General features: G+C 52.3%; 9 protein-coding genes across 9 annotated transcripts; 5 read left to right on the plus strand and 4 right to left on the minus strand.

Moving 5' to 3' along the window:
* Window positions 1–1,897: 1,897 nt before the first annotated feature.
* CABS01_08082 (uncharacterized protein) lies at window positions 1,898–2,251 on the plus strand (the record flags this gene model as incomplete). Its single annotated transcript, XM_060541444.1, has 1 exon — window positions 1,898–2,251. The coding sequence occupies one exon, from the start codon at window positions 1,898–1,900 to the stop codon at window positions 2,249–2,251; it is 354 nt and encodes a 117-aa protein (XP_060402248.1).
* Window positions 2,252–5,323: 3,072 nt separating this feature from the next.
* CABS01_08083 (uncharacterized protein) lies at window positions 5,324–5,797 on the minus strand (the record flags this gene model as incomplete). The annotated part of the gene is made up of 1 exon (XM_060541445.1): window positions 5,324–5,797. One exon carries the CDS (start codon window positions 5,795–5,797, stop codon window positions 5,324–5,326), a length of 474 nt encoding a protein of 157 aa, XP_060402249.1.
* Window positions 5,798–8,635: 2,838 nt separating this feature from the next.
* CABS01_08084 (uncharacterized protein) lies at window positions 8,636–9,627 on the plus strand (the record flags this gene model as incomplete). The annotated part of the gene is made up of 2 exons (XM_060541446.1): window positions 8,636–9,184; window positions 9,304–9,627. 2 exons carry the CDS (start codon window positions 8,636–8,638, stop codon window positions 9,625–9,627), a joined length of 873 nt encoding a protein of 290 aa, XP_060402250.1.
* A 383-nt stretch (window positions 9,628–10,010) lies between these two features.
* Window positions 10,011–12,953, plus strand: CABS01_08085 (cyclic nucleotide-binding domain-containing protein; the record flags this gene model as incomplete). The annotated part of the gene is made up of 1 exon (XM_060541447.1): window positions 10,011–12,953. One exon carries the CDS (start codon window positions 10,011–10,013, stop codon window positions 12,951–12,953), a length of 2,943 nt encoding a protein of 980 aa, XP_060402251.1.
* A 308-nt stretch (window positions 12,954–13,261) lies between these two features.
* CABS01_08086 (uncharacterized protein) lies at window positions 13,262–13,894 on the minus strand (the record flags this gene model as incomplete). Its single annotated transcript, XM_060541448.1, has 1 exon — window positions 13,262–13,894. The coding sequence occupies one exon, from the start codon at window positions 13,892–13,894 to the stop codon at window positions 13,262–13,264; it is 633 nt and encodes a 210-aa protein (XP_060402252.1).
* Window positions 13,895–15,118: 1,224 nt separating this feature from the next.
* On the plus strand, window positions 15,119–16,915 carry CABS01_08087 (HET domain-containing protein; the record flags this gene model as incomplete). The annotated part of the gene is made up of 1 exon (XM_060541449.1): window positions 15,119–16,915. One exon carries the CDS (start codon window positions 15,119–15,121, stop codon window positions 16,913–16,915), a length of 1,797 nt encoding a protein of 598 aa, XP_060402253.1.
* Window positions 16,916–17,079: 164 nt separating this feature from the next.
* On the minus strand, window positions 17,080–18,138 carry CABS01_08088 (uncharacterized protein; the record flags this gene model as incomplete). The annotated part of the gene is made up of 2 exons (XM_060541450.1): window positions 17,080–17,966; window positions 18,021–18,138. 2 exons carry the CDS (start codon window positions 18,136–18,138, stop codon window positions 17,080–17,082), a joined length of 1,005 nt encoding a protein of 334 aa, XP_060402254.1.
* A 2,816-nt stretch (window positions 18,139–20,954) lies between these two features.
* Window positions 20,955–23,232, plus strand: CABS01_08089 (uncharacterized protein; the record flags this gene model as incomplete). The annotated part of the gene is made up of 6 exons (XM_060541451.1): window positions 20,955–21,003; window positions 21,059–21,360; window positions 21,414–21,954; window positions 22,010–22,441; window positions 22,574–22,837; window positions 23,114–23,232. 6 exons carry the CDS (start codon window positions 20,955–20,957, stop codon window positions 23,230–23,232), a joined length of 1,707 nt encoding a protein of 568 aa, XP_060402255.1.
* Window positions 23,233–23,683: 451 nt separating this feature from the next.
* Window positions 23,684–24,664, minus strand: CABS01_08090 (uncharacterized protein; the record flags this gene model as incomplete). The annotated part of the gene is made up of 3 exons (XM_060541452.1): window positions 23,684–23,799; window positions 23,873–24,189; window positions 24,255–24,664. 3 exons carry the CDS (start codon window positions 24,662–24,664, stop codon window positions 23,684–23,686), a joined length of 843 nt encoding a protein of 280 aa, XP_060402256.1.
* Between the last annotated feature and the right edge of the window lie 208 nt (window positions 24,665–24,872).

A 24,872-nucleotide genomic window follows, 5' to 3' on the forward strand; every position in this document is an offset into this window, starting at 1 on the left:
CGGGGCAGTCGGTGGTACCTACACTGCTTGTCTTGTTGGAAACCGGGATGCCAGAGACAAAGAGGAAAAACATGAACCATTTGTGACGTCCAGTATGGGCAGCAAAACTCGTCGACTCTTTCCGTTGTAGGTAACTACGTCGCATCAAGAGGACACACAAAGGGCAGCAAATAATCGAGAGTTGTCAGAGACCAAAGATCTTCCTTCTCCTGACTCAAATTCGACACAAGTCCCATTGATGATTTGAGAAATGAGAAAAAAAGAACCAACTTCTAAAAATTTAGCACATCATAAGAAACAGGCGCGTTCCTGGAAAGGCTGGAACGAGGCGCCGTCCGCTGATGTGATGATCTACAATAAGCACCATGCCCCAGACAGCTCTAACTCGACTAAAGCCAAACGCGGACCGCCGCCCAAAGTAAAAGACTAAAGTACCTTGAAAAGTACCTTAAATAAATCAAAAGCACCAAAAAATGCTCTACTTTTCTGCCAGGATCTGATGCATATGCAGACTGAACTGCACAGCGGATCCAGGACCCCAACACCAGCGGCTCCTGAACAATGAAAGCAAGAAAACACAACCAACACGGGCGGCTAGGTGCATACCGAGTACATCGCCCCCTTCAAAGGAGCAGCAAGCTGAGCAGAGAAATGCGTGTTAAAATCATGCATGAATCTTGGGGGGGTCGCGATCGCAAGCATTAGCGTTGCCCGTGGCGGGCCTGCGGCACCGCACCGCTCGTACCAGGTGTCGTCTCGTGTCTCTCTCTCTCTCTCTCTCTCTCTTTCTTCCTCAGCCCTCCCACTCTCCTTGATCTCGTATGACGATGTGTGATGCTGAGTGTCGAAAACTCACCACTGCTTCGGATGTTTGCTACATCCCCCGCCCGCTCCGTGCTCCTCCCATGCGTCCCATCCACCAACCGCCCCGCCCCCAAACTCCGAGGTTTCCAACACGCGCACAACGAAAGCTGAACGTGCTGAGAGCTCCCGGATCCTTGTCTTCGTTCTCTAGTATTACTCCATACTGCGACCCTACGATCCTATGACCCTGTCGCCCCCAGTGCCCCCCCATCTCCATTGATTGTCCTTTCGCGCCGGGTACTACCTAACAAGCATGAATTCCTCGTTGCTAATATCCAAAAACAACGGCCAACTTCCTGATTCGGTGTTGCGGACAAGCCAACCAACAATCCAATACTTTCAAGTCTCATTACGCAGAAATCCTTGGTAACTCCATGCTACGAGTCCATGACGGTCAGGGGTACACTCCATCGCAGTCTGAATTTCTTTCTCGTTACTTAATAGTCTCTATTCCTCCCCTCCTCTCATGACCCGTCTCTCTTGACTTCGCTACCACAAAAGCGCCCCGTCCTATCCGCACCTAGCCTCTTTCCACCAAGCCACCTGCGTCGCTTCACTTCTCCGTACAAACTCCTCCCCATTCATCCTTTGTGTAACCAACCCGCGCCAAACTTGGCGTCCCGTTTCACCCTTCGGTGTGGCTTGTCCTTTTCTTCACTCTCGACAATTAGCATCCCGACCTAAATACCTTTCGGTCTCACACCACCACCCGCCTCGTGATTCAAAAAGTCCAACAAACGGTCGCGTCTGCGCTGAGGCTCCTCGACTCGGCCTCTATTTTCCTCAATCCGCGCCAGAATTCTACTTTTGCCTTATAAAGTACGACCGCTTCCCCGACTCATACACTCGCACGATTGAGGGTCCGCAGTATTGTGTAATTCTGTCGTCTGTTCTTCCCTCACGATCGAGTTTGTCAGAGCTTGGCAAAGAATCCGACTTTCCAATCGAAACTCATTCATTCATTTTATTATTTTCCTTCGTTTTCCTCCATCCATTGTTCGGTTTCTTGTTCCATCATCCACCAACCGCCAAGATGAGATTCTCCGCCGCCCTCTCTGTCGCAATCCTTGCCTCAGCAGCTTTTGCCGCACCAGTAGATACGGAACAACATCCCCTAGCATCCTCGTCACATGTCTCAAAGGTCCCCGCAGATGCGGCTGGCGCGGCAGCACCGTCAGCAGCTACATCAGAAACTAGCAGCAGCAGCAGCAGCAGCAGCACACTGCCGGCGTCCAACATCATCGCTTCCGCTTGGAAACAGATCTTTGGCGACAAGGAAGGAGAGGAGGATCCGAACCTGGGAAGGGCATGCTTTTGCGCCAACGGATCGATTTGCTGCAATACTTCGGAAGGCCTCGACTGCACGCAAGGCTTGTGCGGATTGTAAGAGAAGCGCAAGAAGACATCCCCAATAAGGGAGCATCGGGACAGTGACGCTTCCACTCGTCTCGGGCCCCGCCCGGTCCACGGAAGGCAGAAGCGACCCGCTTTGTCCGGCTGCCAGATCGGGGTGGATCCCGCATCGCGACCCATATTTTCCCCGGTGCCGAATGCTCCATGCCCGGGCGAATCCGTCTAGATGCCCCCGCTTGAGAACCAGATCCGGGGAATACGAGACGCCAAATCCGGCTGGCCCTTCGACCTACAAAGAAAGGTTTAGGGCTTCGATTAAACTACGGGCAACCAATGGAGCGAACTCCCCGCCGCACAAAGCCGGGCGATACCTCGGGCCGAATCGAGTAAACCCCCGATGCCCGCCATAGCTGTAGAACACAAAAGTCTACAATAATAAGCTCTTCGCTTGAGAAGTCGCAGTCGAACCCATCGCTGTTTCAACCATCGTCAACAACTTGCGGGCGTCGGAAGAGGAGTCTATGCAGGCACCACGGCCTGCGGGTATGCCGTGGATACTGCGCCCGAGACTACACCACATATGCGGAAGAGTAGACTGCCCTTATTCATGAACTTCAAGCGCATCGCATGGAGGAGTCAAGCAAATCCGACATGGAATTGCGTGGCCGAATCGCCGGCAGAAGACCGCCCGAAGGGTCCAGGTGTTCTCTAGACGAAGCTGGACCAACAGTACCGACCGGCACGATGCCGCGGCTATTCAATGTTCTATGTTTGCTGCAAGAGCAAATAAGAACGAGCTTGTCACACTATAACTTTAATTAATAATACCATTTTGGCTCTTGCACCACTTCATTACCGAGTCCCCTGGGCTCCTGTGCCAGTAATGGATACACCGTCAAGCAAATCGAAGTAAGATCTCATGAAATGGCTGTGCAGGGAGTAGATAGCATTCGCCTCGAGCTTGGCTTCGCTGACAACCTTCCGCTACGTCTGTGAGAAACACAGCATATATAGCCTGACTGCCTGGGCAGCCAGCAACGGAGGAGCCACAGTGTACTCAGAAGGCTCCAAGACTTAAATCTTTGTGTCTGCAAAAGTTTGCTATCGTGATGGCCGAAGTAGGGTGCAGCAAATGAAGCTAGAATTGCAGTCAGCCAATGGCTGGGATCATCCAGAGACCCAAACTCTAGGCCTTGGGCGTGGTTCGAGAAGGAGGCCGGAGCCGTGTAGTGTTTCAAGACGATCAGAGGTGCCCGAAAAGGCCCTTGTGTCCGTTGTGATGGGCTCGGGCCACGAAGCAGGGGCCGTCGAACGAATCGTAGAATCTTGAAGGCGAGAAGTATGTACCCGCACCGGTCCGGAGACGGTGGAAAGCTTTCGATGCGGGCAAAAGCACGTGAGGAACCGATGCATCTACTATCTCCACTGTTGGCCCTTAGTCGAAGCTTCTTCTGTTGGCTCGTTGTAGAATTGGGTACTAGATGACCTTGAAGCGTAACGAAATTGTGAAGCTGGTCTTCCTCTAGAGCCAAATTCCCGTCCCCAGAAGTCCCTAAACCATTAGAAAGTCAGCTAATAATAGTACATGGCACGTTATAGGAAACAAGAGCGATACGATGGGAGTAGAGCAGCGCGACCCTGGCCATTTCGACAAAGAACAATTCTAGGGGGTATGCCCTGAACACCGTGCGACATGATTGAGCAATAGCTGACAGCTGGAAACACGTGGTATGCAAGATATCGGGTTTGTCAAGGCGTGGAGGGTTGCAAAGGCTGGGCCACGCGTGCGTAGCATCTGCGATAGTCTGCGGCTCATCGGACTGCGGACCCTAACTAGTGACCGAAGAGTGCAGCCAGTCATGTCAGTCGCGAAAAGTTAACCGGACGTTCAGGCGCGCCTTGACATGTAGCTTGTGGCCATACCTGTCAACATGTAGATGGTCGTTGATGGTCTTTAATCACATAGTCCTAGTCCCATGGCCCTGGAGCATAGAGAACAGCGCGTTTCAGGGTACAAAAGTCTAAGCAGTGGCTCACTATAGGTCAGCGGGACTGGAGATCGGGAAAAGAGCCGACGAGGGTGGTGGGAGAGCAGCACGAGGCGAATTACTCGCGGGCCAGGTTCGTCCACTTCTTTGTTGCGTGGCCCTTGACGCCGCGTGGTTGGTGTGCGCCGAAAGTTGAGCCGAAAAAGAGGTTGTAGACTTCGGGACGAATAAAAGCTTTGGGAATGTCTTCTTGCATCGGACACCGAAGCAACCATGCGGTGAAACACCGGCAAGATGGTAGAACAAGGTGACTGAGATGGAGACCGGACGGTAGAGTCGAGGTTGGATGTCCATCGATGGCCCTGGTTGATGGGGTTGGAAATAGTCTTGTTTGTAAAGAAGAATGCTACGTACATCTGCCTAGTATCCAGGGGGAGAGCAACGGGCAAAGCGTGGAGACGTTGATGGAGAAGAAGGGCAAACTTGGTTGGAAAAAGAAAGGAATGACGGCAAGAGAAATGGACCCATCAATCTTGCATGTGTAGATAATTCCATGGATCTCCCACAGCAGGTGCAGATCCGGCGGGGATAGGTACCTTAGAAAAACAAAGGAAGGAGGATCCACTCCGCGAAGAAAGAGAGGCAGAATGCGATGGTGCTCCGTACTTTCCCTAAGCTACCTCGTACCTGCGTGCCTTCCTTCCAGATTCAAACCAACAGCAATCCAAGAAAGCGCAGAGGTTGTCGAGGAAGGCACTTTCTTGCTACTTTCCAGCTCAGGGAAGCGGCTTAGTCACCAACGTGTGAAACAGTGAGGCGACCATCTAAATGCCCTCAGGCACCTCCTGTCTACCACCTCAGATCTCAGGCTCCTCCAACAACCTTTCAACGACCACCCAGATTATTCAACCTTCATGACAATTTTCAGCCAGTCCGGGAATCCATCTCGGTCCCTGCTTTCACACCAATGCTGGACCGTTCGACAAACTCTCGCAGCTTAGAGATGCTGGGCGGGCACCATAAGCATACCACGAATGGCCGAGTCAGACTTCACGTCTGGCACGCGGCGCGAAATCCCCCCGTTCATCGCCCTCCACCAACCCAACCTTGGCAGGCTTCTAGCCGTCTTCCATAAGGCTTCCACGCATCGATCTCCCTTCGCTGAGAGGCGCCTTGACCACCATTCCCCAAGCTTCTTCGCCGTCACCCGCCGCCGACATGGTTGACCGGGTGCATCCTCTCACCCAGCCGCTGTGGACTGCTACCCCTCCCAAGACCGTTTCGTGCACCGTGCGTGCCATTTCGGGTCCGATGAGCCAGGGGTCCCGGGCTGCAAGTTTGAGACACGCGGTGAGATGGCGGTCCACCCACACTCGTCTTTCTGTACTAGGCTGAACCGACTTTGGGATAGCGACGAGATCAAGTGTGTCCAAGACTCCCAGAGTCTGCTGGAAGTGGAGGAATGGACCTGCTGCGAAACGAACGGCGGCCGTCTGCCTCTTCGGTCGTTTTCGCTCCTTGCTGCTGCGGCCTGCACGCGCCTCACCTTCAACTGTTCTATCTTGTACTATGCGACAAAAGTCCCCGTCCATGGCACTCCATCCGGACTCGCTCCATTTACACGCACCCACTGGTCACGCCGTCGTCTTCGCAGCTTTTGCCGTCCTCGTCCTACGGTCACTCTTGTCTCGATCTCCGATCCGCGAGTTCAATTCCATTAGCAGTGCAAGGTGGGAAAGAGTCATTAGCCTCTTGTCTCGACTCGACAGTAGCGCGCATGCTGCTTGTCTGTTTCTTGGATTTACCTTCAGGCTTCTGGAGCAAGGATGCGACATGCTTTGACAAACCGAGGGGGCGGGCTCCCGTGTCCGTGTGAGCTTCTAGAATGTCTCTCCGACCGCCTCGCATCAGATTGAAAGCTTGAAAAATCGAGTTCCAAAGCACGAGCAGGGCACGATGGGACGCAGACGAACCTGTGGACAGGAAGTTGAAGGTGATACATACGACTGCCGCTAGCCCGAGGGGGAAAGTGCCAGAGTGGGTGTGGCAGAGGCAGAGGCAGAGGCAAAGAAGAGGCAAATGCAAGAGAGGGAGAAGCGAGGCCGGCCGAGGATGGAAGCCGGCATGGAAACGACGCCAGAAGCCTGATAGAACAAAGAAATCGCAAGGCCGGCCCGGCGGCAGGCCGTTTGATTTCTGTCAATTTTGATTTTTCCTTTGGCTATTCTCCTCTGGCCGATCTAGCGACGCCCCTTTCGGAAGAAACCCAGACCATTGAGCGGCTGCCCTGGATTTGTGCCCAAGGGGGCTAAGCAAGGTGCGTGCGTCCGTTGTTCGCGCTACACTACCTACTCTATTCCGATGCCTCAATGTCACACTGGTGACCGGAGCAGTGCGCAGATTCAGGTAGGTAGTAATATGTTGCCATCGCCATTGGAGCCAGCCCTAGCCAGGTAGCTTCATGTCTCGCTTTCGCAGCAGCCGATACTGACGTTGTCTGCCGGCTTATACCTGGTTGCTTGCAGCAATTCCAGCGAGAATCCTCTTTATTCTTGGCCTCGCTATACTCGAGTATCGTTTGGTAAATGTGGCTCAAGTTTTGGTGGACGAGTGATTAACACCAGTCAGTCTTTCTCCTACTGTCTCTTAATTGTCTGCCCTTTGCTGACATCATCAAACAACCTAGCACCTTGTCAGGCAAATGGTGTGCTGGCAGATCAGAGTCACGACGGAGCATACCGCATGTCTCTGTCTTCTGGCTGTTTGTTTCCTCTGCTCAGGGCAAGACAGGGCGCCGTAGACGAAGGTCGCGAAAGCTGCAGTTTGTCTGTCGCACACCCAGTCTCCTCCCCCTTTACTTTTAGCTTTGGCTCTCCTCCACTGGCGAGGTACCCAGGTCTTTACAGTGCGCCTAGAGAAACCGTAAAGTATGGTACCTTACGCAAAGATATTGTCATGACTACGTCTGTATTTCGACACCACAAACAGCTTGGCTGTGCCCAGTGCAGGGAACACAAGAGGCTCGGGGCATGCTCAGGCACAGTAAGCTCCCGTTGCTTGTGCGAGTGTTTTCCCGCTGACATTCTGACGACAGAGCCGTGTTTGATGAGTTTATGATTAGTCTGTCGTTGAACTCTTCCAATGCCCTCGCCGTGACAGCAATCATGATCGTCCAGATGATCGAATGGACACAAATAGGTACCTACTTCCTCGCCTCAAGCCTGCCGCGGTCGCCGCGGCCACACGACTACCGTCTACTGGCCCTTGGGCGCCAGGCTGTTTAAGCTTTGGGGTCAGGTTACGTTCATGTCTCGTCACCCTGCCAGTGACATGCTGCGTACCCCTGAACAGACTGCCTCAAGGGTCCGTGTGCAGTAGATCGGTACCTGATGAGTACAAGCTTCACGGCCCCTACCCCACCCTCCGAGCGTCATTGTGCGAGGGCTGGCTGGGTGCAGCGTTGGCGATAGGCAAAAGCTCTGAAGAGAGCGGTGGTAGAGGTGACGCTTAGAGTTGTCATAACTGTGCTTGATAGGTAAGATGAGTTGTCTTCCAGTCTGCTTGGGGTGAAAAGATATTCCAATGGCCAGCATTGGTATTCGAAGACATGTGTATTGTTGGCTCCCACATATCGAGTATGGTGGTAGGGGAAGGGGGGGGGGGGGGGTCAAAGACGTGGGCTCCCTGGTGGAAGAGTTGTGCTTGTGAAGTGAAGAGACGAAGGTGTTTAGCCCGTCTCGTCTGGCTGTCCTGTCCGTGTTTGACCTTCCGGAACTCTCTCTAGTGTGTGCAGGTGAGTGTGTCCCCTCCCTACTGCTGTATCCTTGTGGCGCATCTGCACCAGCTCCCGCATCTGCACATGTCCACCGTACAGTCGCTGACTACTGGGCGTTGGTCGACGAAGGTTGGGTATGGCACTCACGCTCAGGTTCCGAGAAACGTAGGGGATGCAACGCAGCATCATCCATCCTCGCCCTTCCACCTCCCCGTCTTCCAGGCCGCATATCTTAACCTACCTTACCTTAGTCATGTCCCTGGAAGTAAGGTACCTTAGTGTAATACCACTTTACATAGTACCTCAAGGTAGAGAATACTTTGCCTTAAGTAATCTTGCCAAAAGATAAAGTGAACAGCCGAGGAAGGTGCCCTGGGTCCTTGGGCACTTCGTACAGAGTACCAATGCAGTCGGAAGGAAGGAAACGGCAAGGAAGGAAAGAAGCAGCAGTTAGAACGACTCTTGTTCCTTCCCCACGTCCCACGTTTCCACAGTACGTCCTCGCGCCGTGCCATGGACGCCCACGCCCACGCCCAGGGCACCCAGGGCACGCCCACCCGCCCACTTCAGTGCGACGTTCACGCCCACACCCGCCCATGCCGCCTCCACCAAAAAAAAAGGTACCTGCCTACCTCACCTTACTAGCTGCTGTATGATGTCTTCCGTACCAAATGGAAGGCACCAAAATACACCAAGGGGCAAGGTACCTCCTTCCTTACGTACCGACATCTACGCCCACGCTCACGTCCCTTCCTGGAATCCTCGCACCCATCCCGTCGCCCCCCAGTTCGGTCCTTCCCTTCCCTTCCCAAACCCACGACCGCTTCTCTTTTCGTCCGTCACCGTTTCTCTTCCTCCCAGTCCCCCTCCCACCCGCTTACCCATTCCTGCAGCAGTCGTCTTCCTATCTTCCTCTTCTGCTGGAGATCTTCGCATTGCAACCTCCAATCGCCTATTCCCGTGCCCGTTTGTTGGCTCAACTGATCTGCAATATTGCGACTGCGAATCATCCGCCTTCTTCACTCGCCTACATCACCCTCTCGCCTCCGATCCCGCCGCCTCCAACAACCCACCCCCGGCACCTTCGTTTCCCACCATCCTCGCAACTCATCTCGCCTTCGCCTATCCGCTCCTTGGAACCGGCCGAACCCCGCGTACAGAGCTGTTTATTTCGCATCGAGAGCAATTCCACACAGCAACAATTGTATTTGCCTACACCGTCGAAGATTTGGTGAGTACTCCCCGGCCTACTGACCGTTACCAAATCACCAGCGGCAAAAAAGTGACCGTGTGTGTTTCTCTCTGACCTGACTTCCACAGCAGAACTGTCACCCCAACTCAGCTTCTACAGCATCTGGTGCCGAGCACACGACAACTTTCCGTTGCTGTCTTTGCGCAGACACTTGGTGTCACCGCATTTATCATCAATCATTCTATCCTGCCGGCAAATTGTCGTGTCGAAAGCGACTAGAGACACCGTTTTCAACGGCGACGTTGCGTGATACGATCTGCGACACTCAGCATTGTCGACCAACCCGACCCTCCCACTCTCAAAGCTGCTCCGAAGACCCCGCCTTCAAACCAAACGCGACCGCCTCTCACTCCCGAATCGCTGAGAAGAAATTTGCAATATTCGATCTCAAATAGCGCGAAACAAACAACAGGTCCTCAATCATCAGAGTGTCTCTAATTATCAAACCCCTTTACGATTGGCATCTCCCCCCGGCGAACCCAATACGCTGCACTTCAAACGGCCTCTCCGGAGCATGCACCAGCCTTGTCTGCTGTCTACACTACCGACGGAAACCGCTGGAATCTAGCATCGGAGGAAGCTTCAGCTCACAGGCAGGGAGAGGACTCTCCTCCTCCAGCCGCCCTTGCGGAGCACAGGCTACAGACCGGGTGTGCACTGGCGAAGCCCTGTTGAAGCTTTGGCCCTCTGCCCTCCCACTGGGCGGAGAGCTTAGCCGGCAAGGCACGTCGAAAACCTGGCGTCGACACGACCACGTACGCGGCATCCGTCAAGGACCATGAGGCGGAATCGCTCCCCAACATCACCTTCACCCTACCGCGCCCTCGCCCATGCCGGCGCGGGCGCGGGCGGGGTGCCAGATTCCCTCTCACTCCTCAGGTCCTTCAACGTTGATACGAACCCTACCCGCCCTATGCGGCCATCCCCACTCACCGCTTCCACCATCCGCGATATGCCGCTCGACTTGGTTGATCGCATCAGATCATTTCCCCTGTTTGTCTCTGCGCCAGACGAGTTCTTGGCCGCTATCGGAAACCATTTGAGACCACAAGTTCATGCTGCACAGGACCACATTCTCACAGAGGGCGATGATGCCAGAGCAATGTACTGGCTGGTGCGCGGAGTCGTGGCTGTCACCTCTAGAGACGGTGAAGCCATCTATGCAGAACTCAAGCCCGGTGCCTTTTTCGGAGAAATCGGTGTATTGATGGACGTACCGCGAACTGCGACCATTGTGGCTCGGACAAAATGCCTTCTCGTGGTCCTTAAGAAGGAAGACCTCCAGGCCGAATTACCGAAATTCCCGGATATGGAACGCGCTATTCGTCACGAAGCTCAAGAGCGGTTAAATATTCTCAAGAAGAAGCGCCAAGAGGGCGGGCAACTCATCAAGCCTGCCTCGACGCAAGCCAACGGAGCAAGAGAACCGGTGCCAGGTGAGGTGTCTACGGGTGAGGTAGGCACCATCAGAGAGGGCACCGTCGTCAACTCCAAGAAGCGGAAATCTCCTAGTCCTGGCGCCATCGAAGACCCTGCAGCAGGCAGTGCCCTAGGAAGTGGTTTCGTCAACGTGCGACGAACATTACGAGAACTGCCTTTGTTCTCCACATTACCTCCTGACATCCTCCATCAGCTGGGACTCAGCGTCCAGCCAAAGACATATCCTCCATTTACAGACATCATCCAACAAGGATCGGCCGGCAACGAGATCTTCTTCATTGTTCGAGGTGAAGCAGAGGTTGTTCATGAAGCACCAAGTGAACCACCAAAGAAGATAGCTCGTGCGACCTATCTCAGGCCAAGATTAAAAGCAGGTCAATACTTTGGAGAAGTGGCCAGTCTTGGGTTGTCCGAGGGTCGAACAGCGACAGTGCGGGCAATTACAACGGTCGAGTGCTTGATGATCCCCGGAGACGCATTAGACACGCTTTGGAGCCGATGCCCACCTGATATCAAGTCGCAGGTTGAGGAGACAGCTCGCAAGAGATACAAGAATTCCGACGAAGACGTTGAAATGTCAGATGCAGACCCTATGGAAAGGACCAGCAAATCAGATCCTCCGACACCGACAACACCCAAAGCTCTACCGCACGTCACGTTCACAACGCCCTCAAAACCGACGTCACCTACAAAGGACGATATGGAAACGATGGAGCCCAAGGACCCTGATCCTTTCTTGAGCGTGGACATGGAGAATATGCGAAATAGGCGACGCAATTCCCTTGCCCCGCCTACCCCGCAATCCGACAACTCCTCGTCAATAGTGACGAACGGCTTCCGAACTCACCAGATTGAGTCGACACCTCTTCGCTTCTCTTTTCCACCACAGTCGCCAACCGAGCAAGAAGCGCCCGTCAAGCGAGCCCGGACACTGCCACGGCGTCCACACCCGGCCCAGGCCCCAGCTCTTCCCGACGATTTGCTCGTGGAAGCATTCCGATACCTCAATGTTGCAGAGCTGATGAACGCGCGAATCATTTCGTCTCATTGGCGGAAGCTGTTGACGACGCACCCGAAGGTTTGCATGGATTTGGACTTGTCTGAGCATAATAGAAGAGTCACAGATCTGGCCATCCGAACAGTCATTGGTCCTTTCGTTGGTAACCGCCCGGAGACGATTGACATTAGCAACTGCTTCCACATTACCGACGACGGTTTCCGAAGTCTTTGGGAGAGCTGTGGCCGCAATGTCAAACGATGGCGCATGCGATCCGTGTGGGATGTCTCTGCAAATCAGATTCTGGAAATGGCAGAGAACGCAAAGGGCCTGGAGGAGATTGACTGGAGCAATTGTCGCAAGGTTGGTGACAACTTGCTGGCACGTGTCGTAGGCTGGGTAGTACCCGAGCCGCCACCACCCCAACCGCCCAGCAAACAGGTGGTGATATCCAGTTCTTCTGCCAAGTCAAAGCCTCAAAAGGCTGTTACGCAACAGGCTCAACAGAGAGCTGCTAACATCCCCAAGCCGGGCACCATCATTGGCTGCCCCGCCCTCAAGCACCTCAACTTGTCGTATTGCAAGCACATCACTGACAGGTCGATGGCTCATCTTGCTGCGCATGCGTCCAATCGGTTGGAATCGTTGTCCCTGACACGATGCACCTCAATCACAGACGCCGGCTTCCAGTCTTGGGCTCCGTACCGGTTCCTGAACCTGTCTCATCTGTGCCTCGCGGACTGCACTTACCTCTCTGACAACGCGGTCGTCGCCCTCGTCGGTGCGGCCAAGAACCTGACACACCTGGATCTTTCCTTTTGCTGCGCTCTTTCTGATACCGCCACGGAAGTCGTCGCCTTGGGATTGCCTCAGCTGCGCGAACTTCGCCTCTCGTTCTGCGGCAGTGCCGTCTCGGATGCCAGCTTGCAGTCGGTTGCACTACACCTGAACGAGTTGGAGGGCATCTCGGTCCGCGGCTGCGTTAGAGTCACTGGCGGCGGTGTCGAGAATCTGCTTGAAGGATGCAGTCGACTACAATGGGTGGACGTTAGTCAGTGTCGAAATTTGGAGAATTGGATCCGAAGCGGAGGTGTTATGCGGTGGGGATTCGATGAGCGCGGTGGTAATGGCCTGTCACCGGGACAGGTGCCTTTGCCACTGCCTAGCCCGACACCGGCTGCTACGAACCGCGGTGGACGTGGGGCAAGGCCGCTGAGCTTCCGGAGAAGAGCAAGACACCCCGTCCGATTCATTGTTGAAAAGGGAGCATTCGGGCTTAGATGATGATGCGAGATGGTTTAATTGGGGTATCTTGACGCTGTTATGAGAGAAGATGTTTTGTACGATTGTGGCCCGGCGCGGAATTGTTTGGATCATAGAATAAGCCTATTTTAGGGAGGCGCAGCTCGTTAGGAGAAGCAGACAGCATTACAGGGCATCATGTTTGGATTCTCAGACGGCTTTTGGCGGGATGGGCTGAGGATAGACTGGACTTGATGATACCCTAATTCATTTCGTTACTGCATCATAGGCACGCGATGTCAAACACACGCGTCCGTTCGTTCCCGTATCGTTGTGACAATGACTGCCCATTAACCATTGCATACTATGCCGGAGGTCCCGTCATTCACACCATCCCAGAACTTCTTGTTCCGCTCATCCCAGGCTTTCCGTCGCTCCTCGGGCGATAATTGCTTGGGGAACCCCACCCTGCACAGAAACGCGACCCTGGTGAGCGCCGCCATCAGCGTGAAACTCACGAGGATCCAGTCTACGCCGCGCCATTCCCGCACCGGGTTCACGAGGTTTCCCTGGAGACTGAAGGATATCCAGGCGCTATAGAGCAAAGACGCGTCGACGATGAGGAGGGCGAATTGGTAGAAGCTCCAGATTGCGAGTTGGATTCTGGGCGGGACGGCGTGGTGTTCGGGGGAGGTGAAGACGTAGATTGCGTAGGAGACGGTGACGTGGGCGATTACGTAGGCGAGGAGCTGGAGGGTGTGGGCGCCGGAGTAGAGGTCAGAGTCTGGATCTGAGTAGGCTGGGGAGGTGAGGGCTGTGAGAGGGGAGGAGGTGATGAAGGGTTGGAGGGGGGTTATGGTGAGGATGTTGCGGAGGGTTAGGTAGGTTTTTGGGATTAGGGAGTGTTGCTGGAGTTGGGTTGTGGAGGGGAGGTTGAGTGTGTAGGAGTTTATGACGAGTTTGTCTTTTTTGGCTTTGCCCATTGTTTTTTTCGAGGTAGGGGCTTGAGTAATGAGGTAAAGGGCGGTCGGGGTGGTGATTTTGGTGGTTAGATGCTGTGATGTTGGTGTTGGTGTTGTGAAATGCGAGATGCGAGATGCGAACAAATGGGACAACGAGACCCCTCACTCAACATTTACTTTCCGCACAAGTGGTTTCCTCGGGACGGCGACGTGGTGAATATAAGTCCCTCGTGCGTTATCAGGGGCTGAAAAGAGATGCTACTACATATATTTTCTCATTTCCCAATTCCCACGTCTTGGCAAAGTATGATTGATTGCCTCGAATTAAATGCTCAGAGTGCCTACCTAGCCAGGAATTAGTGAGAATGTCACTGAGGCGGGGGGTCCAGTCATGAGTCGCGGGGCATTCTTTCCATCCTTCCATTCACCCTTCTTCGTTGTTTCCTATTCGGGGGGAGAGGGGCACGGGCCGGGTGCTTGGACCAAGGGGCGACTGGCGGGGTGGAAGGAAGTAGGGGCCGTAACGGGGTCCGGGCTTCCTTGGGCTTGACTTGCCGTTTTGTTTTTTGGCGGCTTAAGCTCGTGGAGCTCCGGCGGGCAGGAGCTTGGGCCGTTTGGTGACCTTGTAGGAGGAGGGGAAGGAACTTTGAGAGCTGGTGGTACCTGACGTAAGCTTGAGGGTTCAGTTATTTCTTCTCCTTCCGAACCGACGTTCTTCATCAACAGCGTATCTTTACATGAGGTGTTTGACGTCAATCCGGTGCACTTGGATCCGGGATCACTTTGAAGTCTCTAACTGGTGTTTTTTACCGCTTCTGCCTAACGTGAGCTCTCACTATGGCCAAGATCTTGGGCGTTTGTAAGTTTTGTGGCGATTTGCAAGGTTCCCTCTTTGACTTGCTTCCTCGAGTATCTAGTGGCATGGCATTTCCTCCTGCTCCATTAACTCAGTAATCAATCTTCATGGATATAGTTTCAATCGCTCTTGATTCAAGATGGAAAGAAGTGCCTATCAGCCGCTTCTCAATTGCACCTCAGGGTTGTACAAGGGCATCATGCAGGACTGTAGCGCTTACATGAACCCCACGGAATGACGGAATGGCCCAATCATCGCTTGAGCGGACATCAGTTGCTGATAGCCTAATACGGACTACCCCTCAACCTCTTCTCGTGAGTAGTCGTCCATGAACCTCTGCGGTCTCATGCTACGATATTGTGACCCAGCCATTGAGTCCGCCATTCAGAATGCGTCTCCTTGAGACAGAAACGTTGACGCTTCACGAATTCGTCGAGGGCCACGTTCCCGAATACGCCATATTGTCGCATACGTGGGGGGAAGAGGAAGTTCTCTTCAGAGATCTCGAAAATGGTCCATCTGACAAAGCCGGATGGATCAAGATCCAGTCTGCATGTCGTGTGGCCTACAAGCGGGGCTATGATTGGATCTGGATCGATACATGCTGCATCGATAAGGCCAGCAGCAGTGAGCTGTCTGAGGCTATCAACTCCATGTTCAGGTGGTACAAGGAGGCCGCTATCTGCCTCGCATATCTCTCCGATATAGTATACTGTGAGCCTGGGACCGACGAGTGTGAGACGACTCTGGCGGGGAGTCGGTGGTTCACCCGCGGCTGGACGCTCCAGGAGCTCCTTGCTCCGTCATCTCTCGACTTCTATGATCGAGACTGGACACTTGTAGGTTCAAGGGCCCTCTTCCGAGGCGCCATTGAAAAGAATACGGGAATTGAAAGTATTTACTTGTCGGGAGAGAGGGGTTTGGCCAGCGCAAGTGTAGCCGAGCGGATGAGCTGGGCGTCAGAAAGGACAACAACCCGAACTGAGGACGTTGCATACTGTCTACTGGGAATCTTCGATGTCAACATGCCCCTCATCTATGGAGAAGGTATCAAGGCTTTCCAGAGACTGCAAGAGGCAATCATTCGCGACAATGACGACCAGTCCATCTTCGCGTGGGGGAACCCGCATGAGGGAAATGTGGTCAGAATTCCGAGCCCTCTAGACGGCTGGTCACTCCTTGCGTCAAGCCCTAAAGATTTTACGCACTCCGGCGACGTTATTCCCATCTTCCATATAACTACCAGTGCTCGAGTGCGCATCGAAAATTCAGGCATCACCTTTATGACGCCACTGCTCGCAGAGACACCTTCAAAGTGGGTGAACGGCCCCTCCTCGACTGCATTCTTGGCGCCTCTGCTCTGCCGCCGCCGCACCGACATTTTCAATACTATCGCACTTTCTTTACACAGCACCAAAAGGCCCTTACCTAACCTTGATCGTCCAGACGGAATGTCGTACTACAGGGTCTCAAACCAGCTCTTCAAATTCCCAATGACCGCTTGGGTAAATGAGAGACTTTGTTCAGCATTCATCTATTTGAAAGCCTCGCGCAGGTTTCGAGATATCGGAGATGAGCGCGGTTATGCGCCGAATTGGGGATGTGCCATCCGGACGCTGCCCCAGGGTTTTACTCTCGGTACCCCGTACTCGTCGACATGGGGCCAACACACCGATGGAATGCAGCCCGACGTTTTACCAATAACAGAACGCCTCGTCGAATCATATGGTCTTGCGTCTCCAATTGTGATCCCACTGCATCATTATGGTTACGAAGCAACACTCGCTCTTGTCTTACAGTACCAATACATGTCCACTGCGACCGGGTATGGTGGCTCTGTTATCTTCGATAAAGCGCCGTCGTGGATGGTGAACCGAGTCGTGAGTATACCGCTCGGATCCACAATTGAGGAAGTTGCGGAAACGGTACGGCTTGAATCCGAGTCGTGGCCAGCAGAGTATGTGCGCCAGATCTCGGGCGCGAACAGGAGGGTAAAGCCGTCGAGTTCCAAAGACCTGTTCGATCGGAGTTCGTTAGGGACATACACCAGGTTCCACGTGGGAGTTTCGACTGAGCGAGTGCATGGAAATCTTCAGATCATCGACGTTGAGGACTCCAGGGGGAGTAACGTCTCTCTCGAGGTGGACCACAATGGAATTTACACTCCCGTGAAGGGTACAACATAGTTCCACTACTGAGTAAGATAGCATTGATCTCAGAGACAGTTCTCAGCTACTGGCTGCGTCCGTAATATTCAAATATCCACTAAAGCCAAAACGAAAAAGCTCTCCGATCATAGGGTAGAAGAAATCAATCAGTTGCCGCATCGTTACTCGAATAGCTAGTCGCACTATCGTATCTGATCAGATCGAGCAAAAGACTCGTCAGAGTACCTGCCATCCAAGCCTCTTCCACCATGTTCCTCCACATCAGCTTCCCGAACGTCAGCCAAGTACTCGTCAAACTTGTTCGTGATTGCGATGGTTCGTTGCAGATGCGAAAATACCATCTTCTTCCCCATAAACTTAGCGAGCTGCCGCGCGGTGGTGATCGTATTCCGGATCTGTCGTCCGTTCATGGGGTGCTTGGTAAGCTCGTCTATGTGCAGCGAAACATCGTCAAAGTCAATGCTGTCCTCCTCTCCAATGCTCTTGAGCCGCTCGAAGAAGTTCTTCCAGATTTGCTTGCGTTGGTAGGCCTCCAACCTTTGGTACCGGAGCGCCAGCTGAATTCGAGACTTGAACGCCTCGTCGAAGGTACCCACTCGGTTTGTCGTGAGAATCAAGATCCCATCGTAGTACTCTAGAGCGCGCAAAAACACGGAGACAAGTGCGTTTCGTTGGAGGTCTTGTAGAGTACGTTGCTCGAGGAAGACTTCGGCTTCATCGAGGAGCACGACGCAGTCCCAGATCTTGCCGAGGTGGAAAACGGACTCGAGATACTTCTCAACCTCAGCAGGATCCGTGCCTATATCGCCACAAGTTACCGAGTACAAAGGCTTTTTAGCTATTTCGGCGACAGATTCGGCTGTAAATGTTTTTCCGGTGCCCGGAGAGCCATGAAGCAGCATAATGAGGCCGTTTCCTTTGTTATCGATAACGTCTGTACCTCGCTTGGCATCGATTTGGTTGGTGACAAGTGCAAGAATGAGCATCTTCATGTCTTCATCAGCCACCAGACTGTTGAAGGCTTGATCGTTCCAGGCCACGTCCCGAATCTGGTCGACCTCAACATCAACTATTTGAAAGGTCAGTAAAGTTCTTTCACATGCAAAACCACAGGAAACTTCACCCCATTTCTTTCGTCTCAAATCAAAGCCAGGGACAAGATTTGAAAACAGATAGATCTCAGGAACGTGCGGTTCACTGCCATCTGTAGGTAGGCCTGGCTCTGGTGGGAAGTTCTCCATATTCGTATACTGATTATATGGATGCAAGCTTTTATACGTCTCGAAGTCAATCATAAATCTTTGCCCCTAAAGAATGTTAGTGAGATAAGAAGAATGGGTTGCTTGCAGGATGGAGAGTTAAACTTCAGAGCTTATCCTTTGAGAAGAACCCACTTACGCCGCAATTTTGCCCTGTGCCTCGGTAGGAAATGAGTCTTTTCTCGCGACATTTCCAAAATGTTTGGCCACGGCGCATTAGCCTCTCCTGCAATGCTTGCGAGGTATATTCAAGTGGCATGACAGGCAAGCTTGAGATATCAATCTCTCCGTTCTCAGTATCCGTCTCGAACTCAATCTTGAGGTCGTGTACCACCCGAACGAAGTCTCCACGATACGAGATTGAACGCGATGGTATAGTCCATTGCGATAAGTACTTTCTTGTGGAATCTTGTCGATCTTTTGACGTTGGAAGAGTGCGGTTGTCACTAGGTTCATCTCCGTGTGAATAAGGACGAGACGATGCAATGTGACCTTGAGGGACGCCATCCGCGAAGCAGATTAGGACTTGCCCAGGCCGGAAAAGATATTCCATAGAGGTGTTCGACACGTAGCCCCTGCAGAGTTGTTCTTCGACGTTGTCGTACAACGTTGCGTAAGCCTCTTCGATGTGACTTACGAGCCCATTAATCAATTCGGCTTGGCGGCGCGGCAGGCTTTCAATCTTACTTGACCTGCGATGGCGATACCACCATACAAAAGGCGCTGACAATCTGTCATGGGTGTTGGCTTTAGGAAATTCTTGACAAGACTCCGGATGTAGCGCGAAAAAGGCCTGCAAAGCTTCCACCATTTCCTCCGAAGTGAGCAGTATGTCCTGGTAGGCCGGTTCTGGGTTTGGTAGTGGCCCTGAAGACTTCCTTGCTTCTTCAACTGCATATCTCTGATGCTCTTCTGAGTAACACTTGTAGACAACAAATGAGATGTCTTTCTCTCTTTCAATGTATCCTTCAGGGTCCATTAAAAGGAATCGGGCACTGAGACGAATGTCGTTTTCATTCAACATCCATTCTGGTTCCGCGAGATATGTATTTCTGCCCTTGTCTCCCTCTTCAAGGCGATGGAATATCTGCACTCTGACAGGCAATTGAGACGTTGGAGTTCGGCTAAGCTCCTCATTCGCTGCTTCTAACATCTGAATTCGCTGCTTCATCTTTTGAAGGATATCGAAATACATCGAAGATGTCTCTTCGGCGGTTAGAAGTTCTGAGGTTGCTCCGTTGGGGACTTCATCCGTTTCAGAAATAGCGATCTGATTGCATTCTGAGCTATTTAGGGTAGTAGCACGCGCATGAAGTCCCGAGGAAAGGCTTGGTTCTGAATCAGCTTCACCGGCACTGACTAGAGTCTCGGAAACGTCTGCTGGGTTGTAGCGATACCCGTCACTCTGTTTCATTTTTGGGGCCCTCTGAGTTACTTCAAAGTTGCAACGAGCTCTTTCGGGCTGGCTTTGTCTTTGAACTGTGGACGATGGGCTATGGCTGCGGAAACTCTGTTGTGATGGGTATTGGCCGCTAGGTAACTTGAGCCCTGGCGCTGGAGATGCCGTCTGCCGTAAATTCGGGGGCTCGCGTTCATAACCAGATAGCGCCGTTGATGCGGTTGGAACGAGTTGCGCGGTACCCAAATGGTTGATAAGTAGAGAATCACCGGTTTTGAGGGCTAATGCGGCTAGTTTGTTTTGTGACCTTTTACCTGTTTCATCTTCCGATATTGTATAATGCGTCTGAGTTGTCTCTCGAGATGTCGGGTCATAGACATTGGTAAGTGGAATCGTATCTCCATCTGAAGTATCATCCCCAGCATTAGCTGGATCGTGTTGGCCTCGCATTGCATCTTCTTCCATCACTCCTCGTAGACGCACGTCTAGCTCGCTTCGGGCTCTGAACAACCTCGCGTCCGCCGAAAGCGCGTCTAATTCATCATCATCATCATCAGACCAATCAGTTCTGTACATTTTCGAAGATCCATTTTTCATTGTGAGCTGATCTTTGACGTCCTTTGCATATTGCTGCCGGTTAAGTCTTGGATGTAAACCGGACTTTCGAGGTTGTGGGCTCGTCACCATCCGATGATGGACGTTTTCCGTTGCCATGTTAGATGAAGGGCGAGTACATGGGCCTACTTTGAATGAATCCGTTTCATGCTAAACAGTAACGCCTTGAAGTGCTATGTTTATGCACTGAACTGAGTGGAGATGGTGTCAGCGCACCCGAGGCATCGTAAGGTACAATGTGATGCGTGATAGACGCACGCGTAGCTGCAACGGTTCCTGATGCTGATCGTAGAAGGTGTTGTTGGCCTCCTTGGGTAAGAACATGAAGTGGAAATATGAGGGAATTTTTGGGAGAGAATTTGAAATGGCATGAAAGAGGGGGTTGATCCTGCTGAGTCGCAGTCAGCGTCACACAGCATGCAGCTCGCCATGAATGAATGTGATTGACTGGAGCCCGATACCGTGATAGGCCGATGTAATGATTTGAGCATCATCATCTAATTGGCCATGTTCGTAATTTCTGCCTGAAACAAAAGCACAGCCTGATCTGATCAGGCTTCAAACCCGGCGGCAAGCACTTCCCAAATGCCAAATGACAGGCTGAGTAGACCTCCACGCGACAACGTCATCCCCCAGAGAGCTGAAAGTCTGCGTAATCGACTGTAGTCGTAAACGGTGCGTAATCGCAACGTCGCGCGTCATCCTTCTTCTCACAACGGCCGAACCTGATGCGTACGAAAAGCTGAACAGTGTGAGTTCATAGTGCAAAGTCTGTGTGGTGCAGATGGACACGAATACAGCTATATCATCATGGTACAAGAGCGGGAAGCAAGGTAAGTTTGCAATGGCCAGCGAAGACTTTGAGTTGTCTTAACACGATTGGGACAGATGACGGATGTATTGCGAAAGAAGCTTTTAGGGCTGTCCAGGAATACTTCCAGCAGAGTGGTATCTTGACACTTGAGGAGAAACCTTTAGTTACTGGGAGCCATTCCATGGAAGAACTTCAAGGCTTGGTGACCGCAACACTCGAAAAATATGAAGCAATGAAGGCATCGAGCACAATGAGGAGGTGGCTTGAAAGAACGTCCGAGATCATCTGTCATTACGGAACCATCCTCGACGTCTTTGTTCAACATCATCCAGAGTATGTGTCTCTGGCATGGGGCGCTATGAAACTGATATTTGGTGTGAGTCATCCAATTGTAAAGGGAAACACACAAGAAAAGAGCTAATACGGCAGAGGAAGAGCGTGGTCAACCATGCGGAGACCCTGAAAATCGTGGCCAAGTCCACCTGGGAGGTTGGCGTGCGACTTTCGCGAGTCAAAATCTTTTCCACAATATACCCAACTGCCAATATGCGAGTCGCTGTTGAAAATCTGTATTCTTGCATCTTGGAGTTTCTGCTGATTGCCCACTCATGGTGTAAAGAGTCTAAGCTTCGCCATTTGGTCCACAGTGTTACGCGGCCGCACAAACTTCAGTACGATGATTTGCTACAGAGAATCAATGTTGCTTCTGACAACATTACTGAACTGGCGGCAGTAGGCTCGCAAGCCGAGCTTCGTGTTATGCACACAGCTCATTCTGGAAAGCTGAAAAGTATTCTATCCGCCCTGGAGGATGCTGAAAAGTCCCATCAACAACAACTTGACGGTCTAACACAACTTGTTTCTGGATTGAGAGTCTCAAATGAGAGGCATGAAAAGAGACTTGACATTATAGTGTCTCTCTTGGAAGCCTCGGGTCTGACACTAAATGACCTCATCACCAAGGTAGAAAGTAGGCGGTCCTTAGCTTCTCAAAGTGATTTTAGGTGCTTACAACCAGTGCGCAGCCTTTCAGTCTATCCAAACAAGCGCCCAGCTAGACACAAATCAACGACTTTCAGATCTCCATCTATCACACGTCTTGACCACTCTTTCGCCGACCTTCGAGGATCCGGAAAAGTGTTACAAGTATCACCTCATGTGCCGAAACCGCAGAGTCTCCGGCCGAGGCGCAAACACCTCAACGAATCAGTTTTGGTTATCCCCCAGACTCACGAAATGGTCGTTAAGCCATCGTTCTTCCTTAGCTATCATCAAAGGCTCCTTTATCGTGCGTTCTGCGATGGTAGACTTCGGGATTGACATCATCCAGACTTTGGAGTCAGCTAGGGTGCCGACTCTGTGGGCATTGCCTAGCCTAGACAAATCGACCCATGCTTCTATGTCAATGGCAGTGGACCTGATAAAGTATCTCACGTATCAGGCGTTGCGGCGGAGCGGTTCGTTAAAGACGGAAAAAGAGTTTCCGTCTCGTCACTCACAATTCCATACTACGATGAAGCCAGAAGATTGGCTGAAGCTCTTGGGGCAAGCAGTAAGGAGCTTGGGTACAAATACTTATATCATCGTAGACCTAGCGACGGTCTCCTCATCGCTCGATCGAGCAGACGGTTTCAATTTGATCGACGAGCTTTCCATCATGCTTGATGACCCGTCTATGAAGGGTCTGAAGGTGAAGATCGTTCTACTTCTGTACGAGGCTGAGTGGCTCAGAATGGCAGCAAAAGCCGACTCTGCGGAGAGTGTCTTGGTCAAATCAATGAAAGCAAAGAGGGCACAAGCAAAGGGACGAAAGCAGACCGTGGCGAAACGTCTTGTCGGTCGCCCTAAGGCCGGTATGAAATAGAGTGGGAGAAGGGATCATTACGTTGATTCTCTTGAAACTTTGTCCGTTGATCGCTTGAGGAAAAATAGTTGCAGATTGTAGGGGATGGCACCGATGAACCAAGCAGAGACAGGATTCAGGAGCAGGGCAGCCGCGCTAAATATGCTAATGGTGTGTCGAGAGAAAGGGATGTGAATCTCATTAACTACTGCAGCCGGTCTACGCTCTCATAAATCACTCCATGAAACGGTGTGTTCTGTCATTTTTCAGCTAATGATCAACACAGGAAGCGCCATGTCTGTATGCAAGGTTGCTTACAGGAGCCGAGATCCGGCGGTGGCTCTGGAAACCACCGTGTTGCATCGAACATGGCGATGGGATTGGAGTATTCTTGCTCAATCGTGACTTGCAGCTGAGCTTGGTCGAAGTCAAACGGAATGCGGGTGGCTAGGTCTCTCATGCTCTCGTACGGGTGGCCGGGTGGCCTAGATTGAACGGCAGGTCTAAGAAGGCAGCGGAGCAAGTCTCAAAAGGCTGCAGATTATTCCGCAGGTAGAGATAGCGCAGAAATCACGAGGGAAACCTCGTGGCCGAACTGCTTTCCAAACACGAACTGCCTACTGCAAACGCCATGATATTGTCATGTTGAGAAAGAGGACAGCTCTCTGGCCGACAGTTCTCGTATCCGAGCCTATGATTGCCTCCCATTTGCCTAGCTTGACGTATAGCCCAGTCCAAAAATGGGTCCAGACTTGACCTTCTCGTAGCACGAGCTGAATTGTTCTTGATAACGTGTAGGATGAGGCTACAGCGAACTGCCAAACCCATGCTCACCCGAAAGTCTCCACCTGACAACTCACGCAGAACACAGCCCATTATGGACACTAGCCGGATGACTCGTGGCCGATCCCCAATCCATCCCAGCCATCTGCTTCCCAATCTCAGTCGAGCCGTCTGCGCGGATGTACGAGCCTGTAAAAGGTCAGTCTCTGTCATCTTGGCATGCAACACAATCAGCCTCAGAGACTAACAGAAAGACACGTACTGCTCGCATGATAATGCCACCAATCTTGAGACCGAAATGCATTATTCGTCAATTGGGAAAGCACATCGTTCCAACCCGTGTTCCTGTCATGGTAGATGGCATGTTTCGACCAAGCGACGTAGACTTTTGGATGGTCAAAGTTCTTTCTGCCATTGTCACCACCGCGGGGGAGCGTTGCGTCGACGGTGCTGAAGGTGTTTTGGATGTCGCCCCAGTTCTTGCGGTCGTAACCTGAGTGTTGGGAGAGCAAGAGCTGCGACGGCTGCCAGTTGCTTGCGGAATCTTTTGTCCATACGACAATTACCCTCTCCCAGTCACTGTTGATTGAGTGATCAGCCAGTCATATCTGGTATTGAAGACAATGGGCCAGGGTGGAACGTACTATTTGTGTCCAAAGACGCCAGACGGCGTGAACCCATCCTTCTCATAAAACAGATTATACGCCACCCGTACCTCGTTGTCATTACACTTGCTGTAGCTGTAATAGACTGGAAAATCAGGCGCCGGGTTCCCGATTCCAACGCCCGGTTTTCGGCAATTACAACCGGCGTCAGGCCATTCGCAAAGCTCCGCGCCAGGCATTTGCTGTCCGTTGACGACTGCATGCGTTGGAATACAAGGAGGTTGGTTCATCGCTTGTCCGAAGAACCACATTGGCTGAGCGGCCATGGCGAGTCCAACACCGCCTTCATTTAGAAGAGTTGTCATTTGGGTGTCCGAAATGGAGGTTACAGCCATAGTTACGCCGATCATAGCGGCGCAGAGCGCAAGTGTGCTTGTGAGGGAGAGCATCTTGGTTGTTGTTTGGGATGCTAGAATCTCTCCACGCGATGGTTTCGCAGGCTAATGGGGAGTGGACAAGAAGGAATTCTTATGCATAATGCAAATTACTTCCCAAGGAGACCATGTGATGGAGCCCCGGCTTTTAGAACTATGTAAGTCTTGAATAACTGGACTTTGAGAGAGCTGTACGTATTGCGGCCCGTTCCTTCATGTTCAG

This window comes from Colletotrichum abscissum (genome assembly GCF_030869225.1).
Source record: "Colletotrichum abscissum strain IMI 504890 chromosome Unknown Scaffold_18.1, whole genome shotgun sequence".
NCBI lineage: Eukaryota > Fungi > Ascomycota > Sordariomycetes > Glomerellales > Glomerellaceae > Colletotrichum > Colletotrichum abscissum.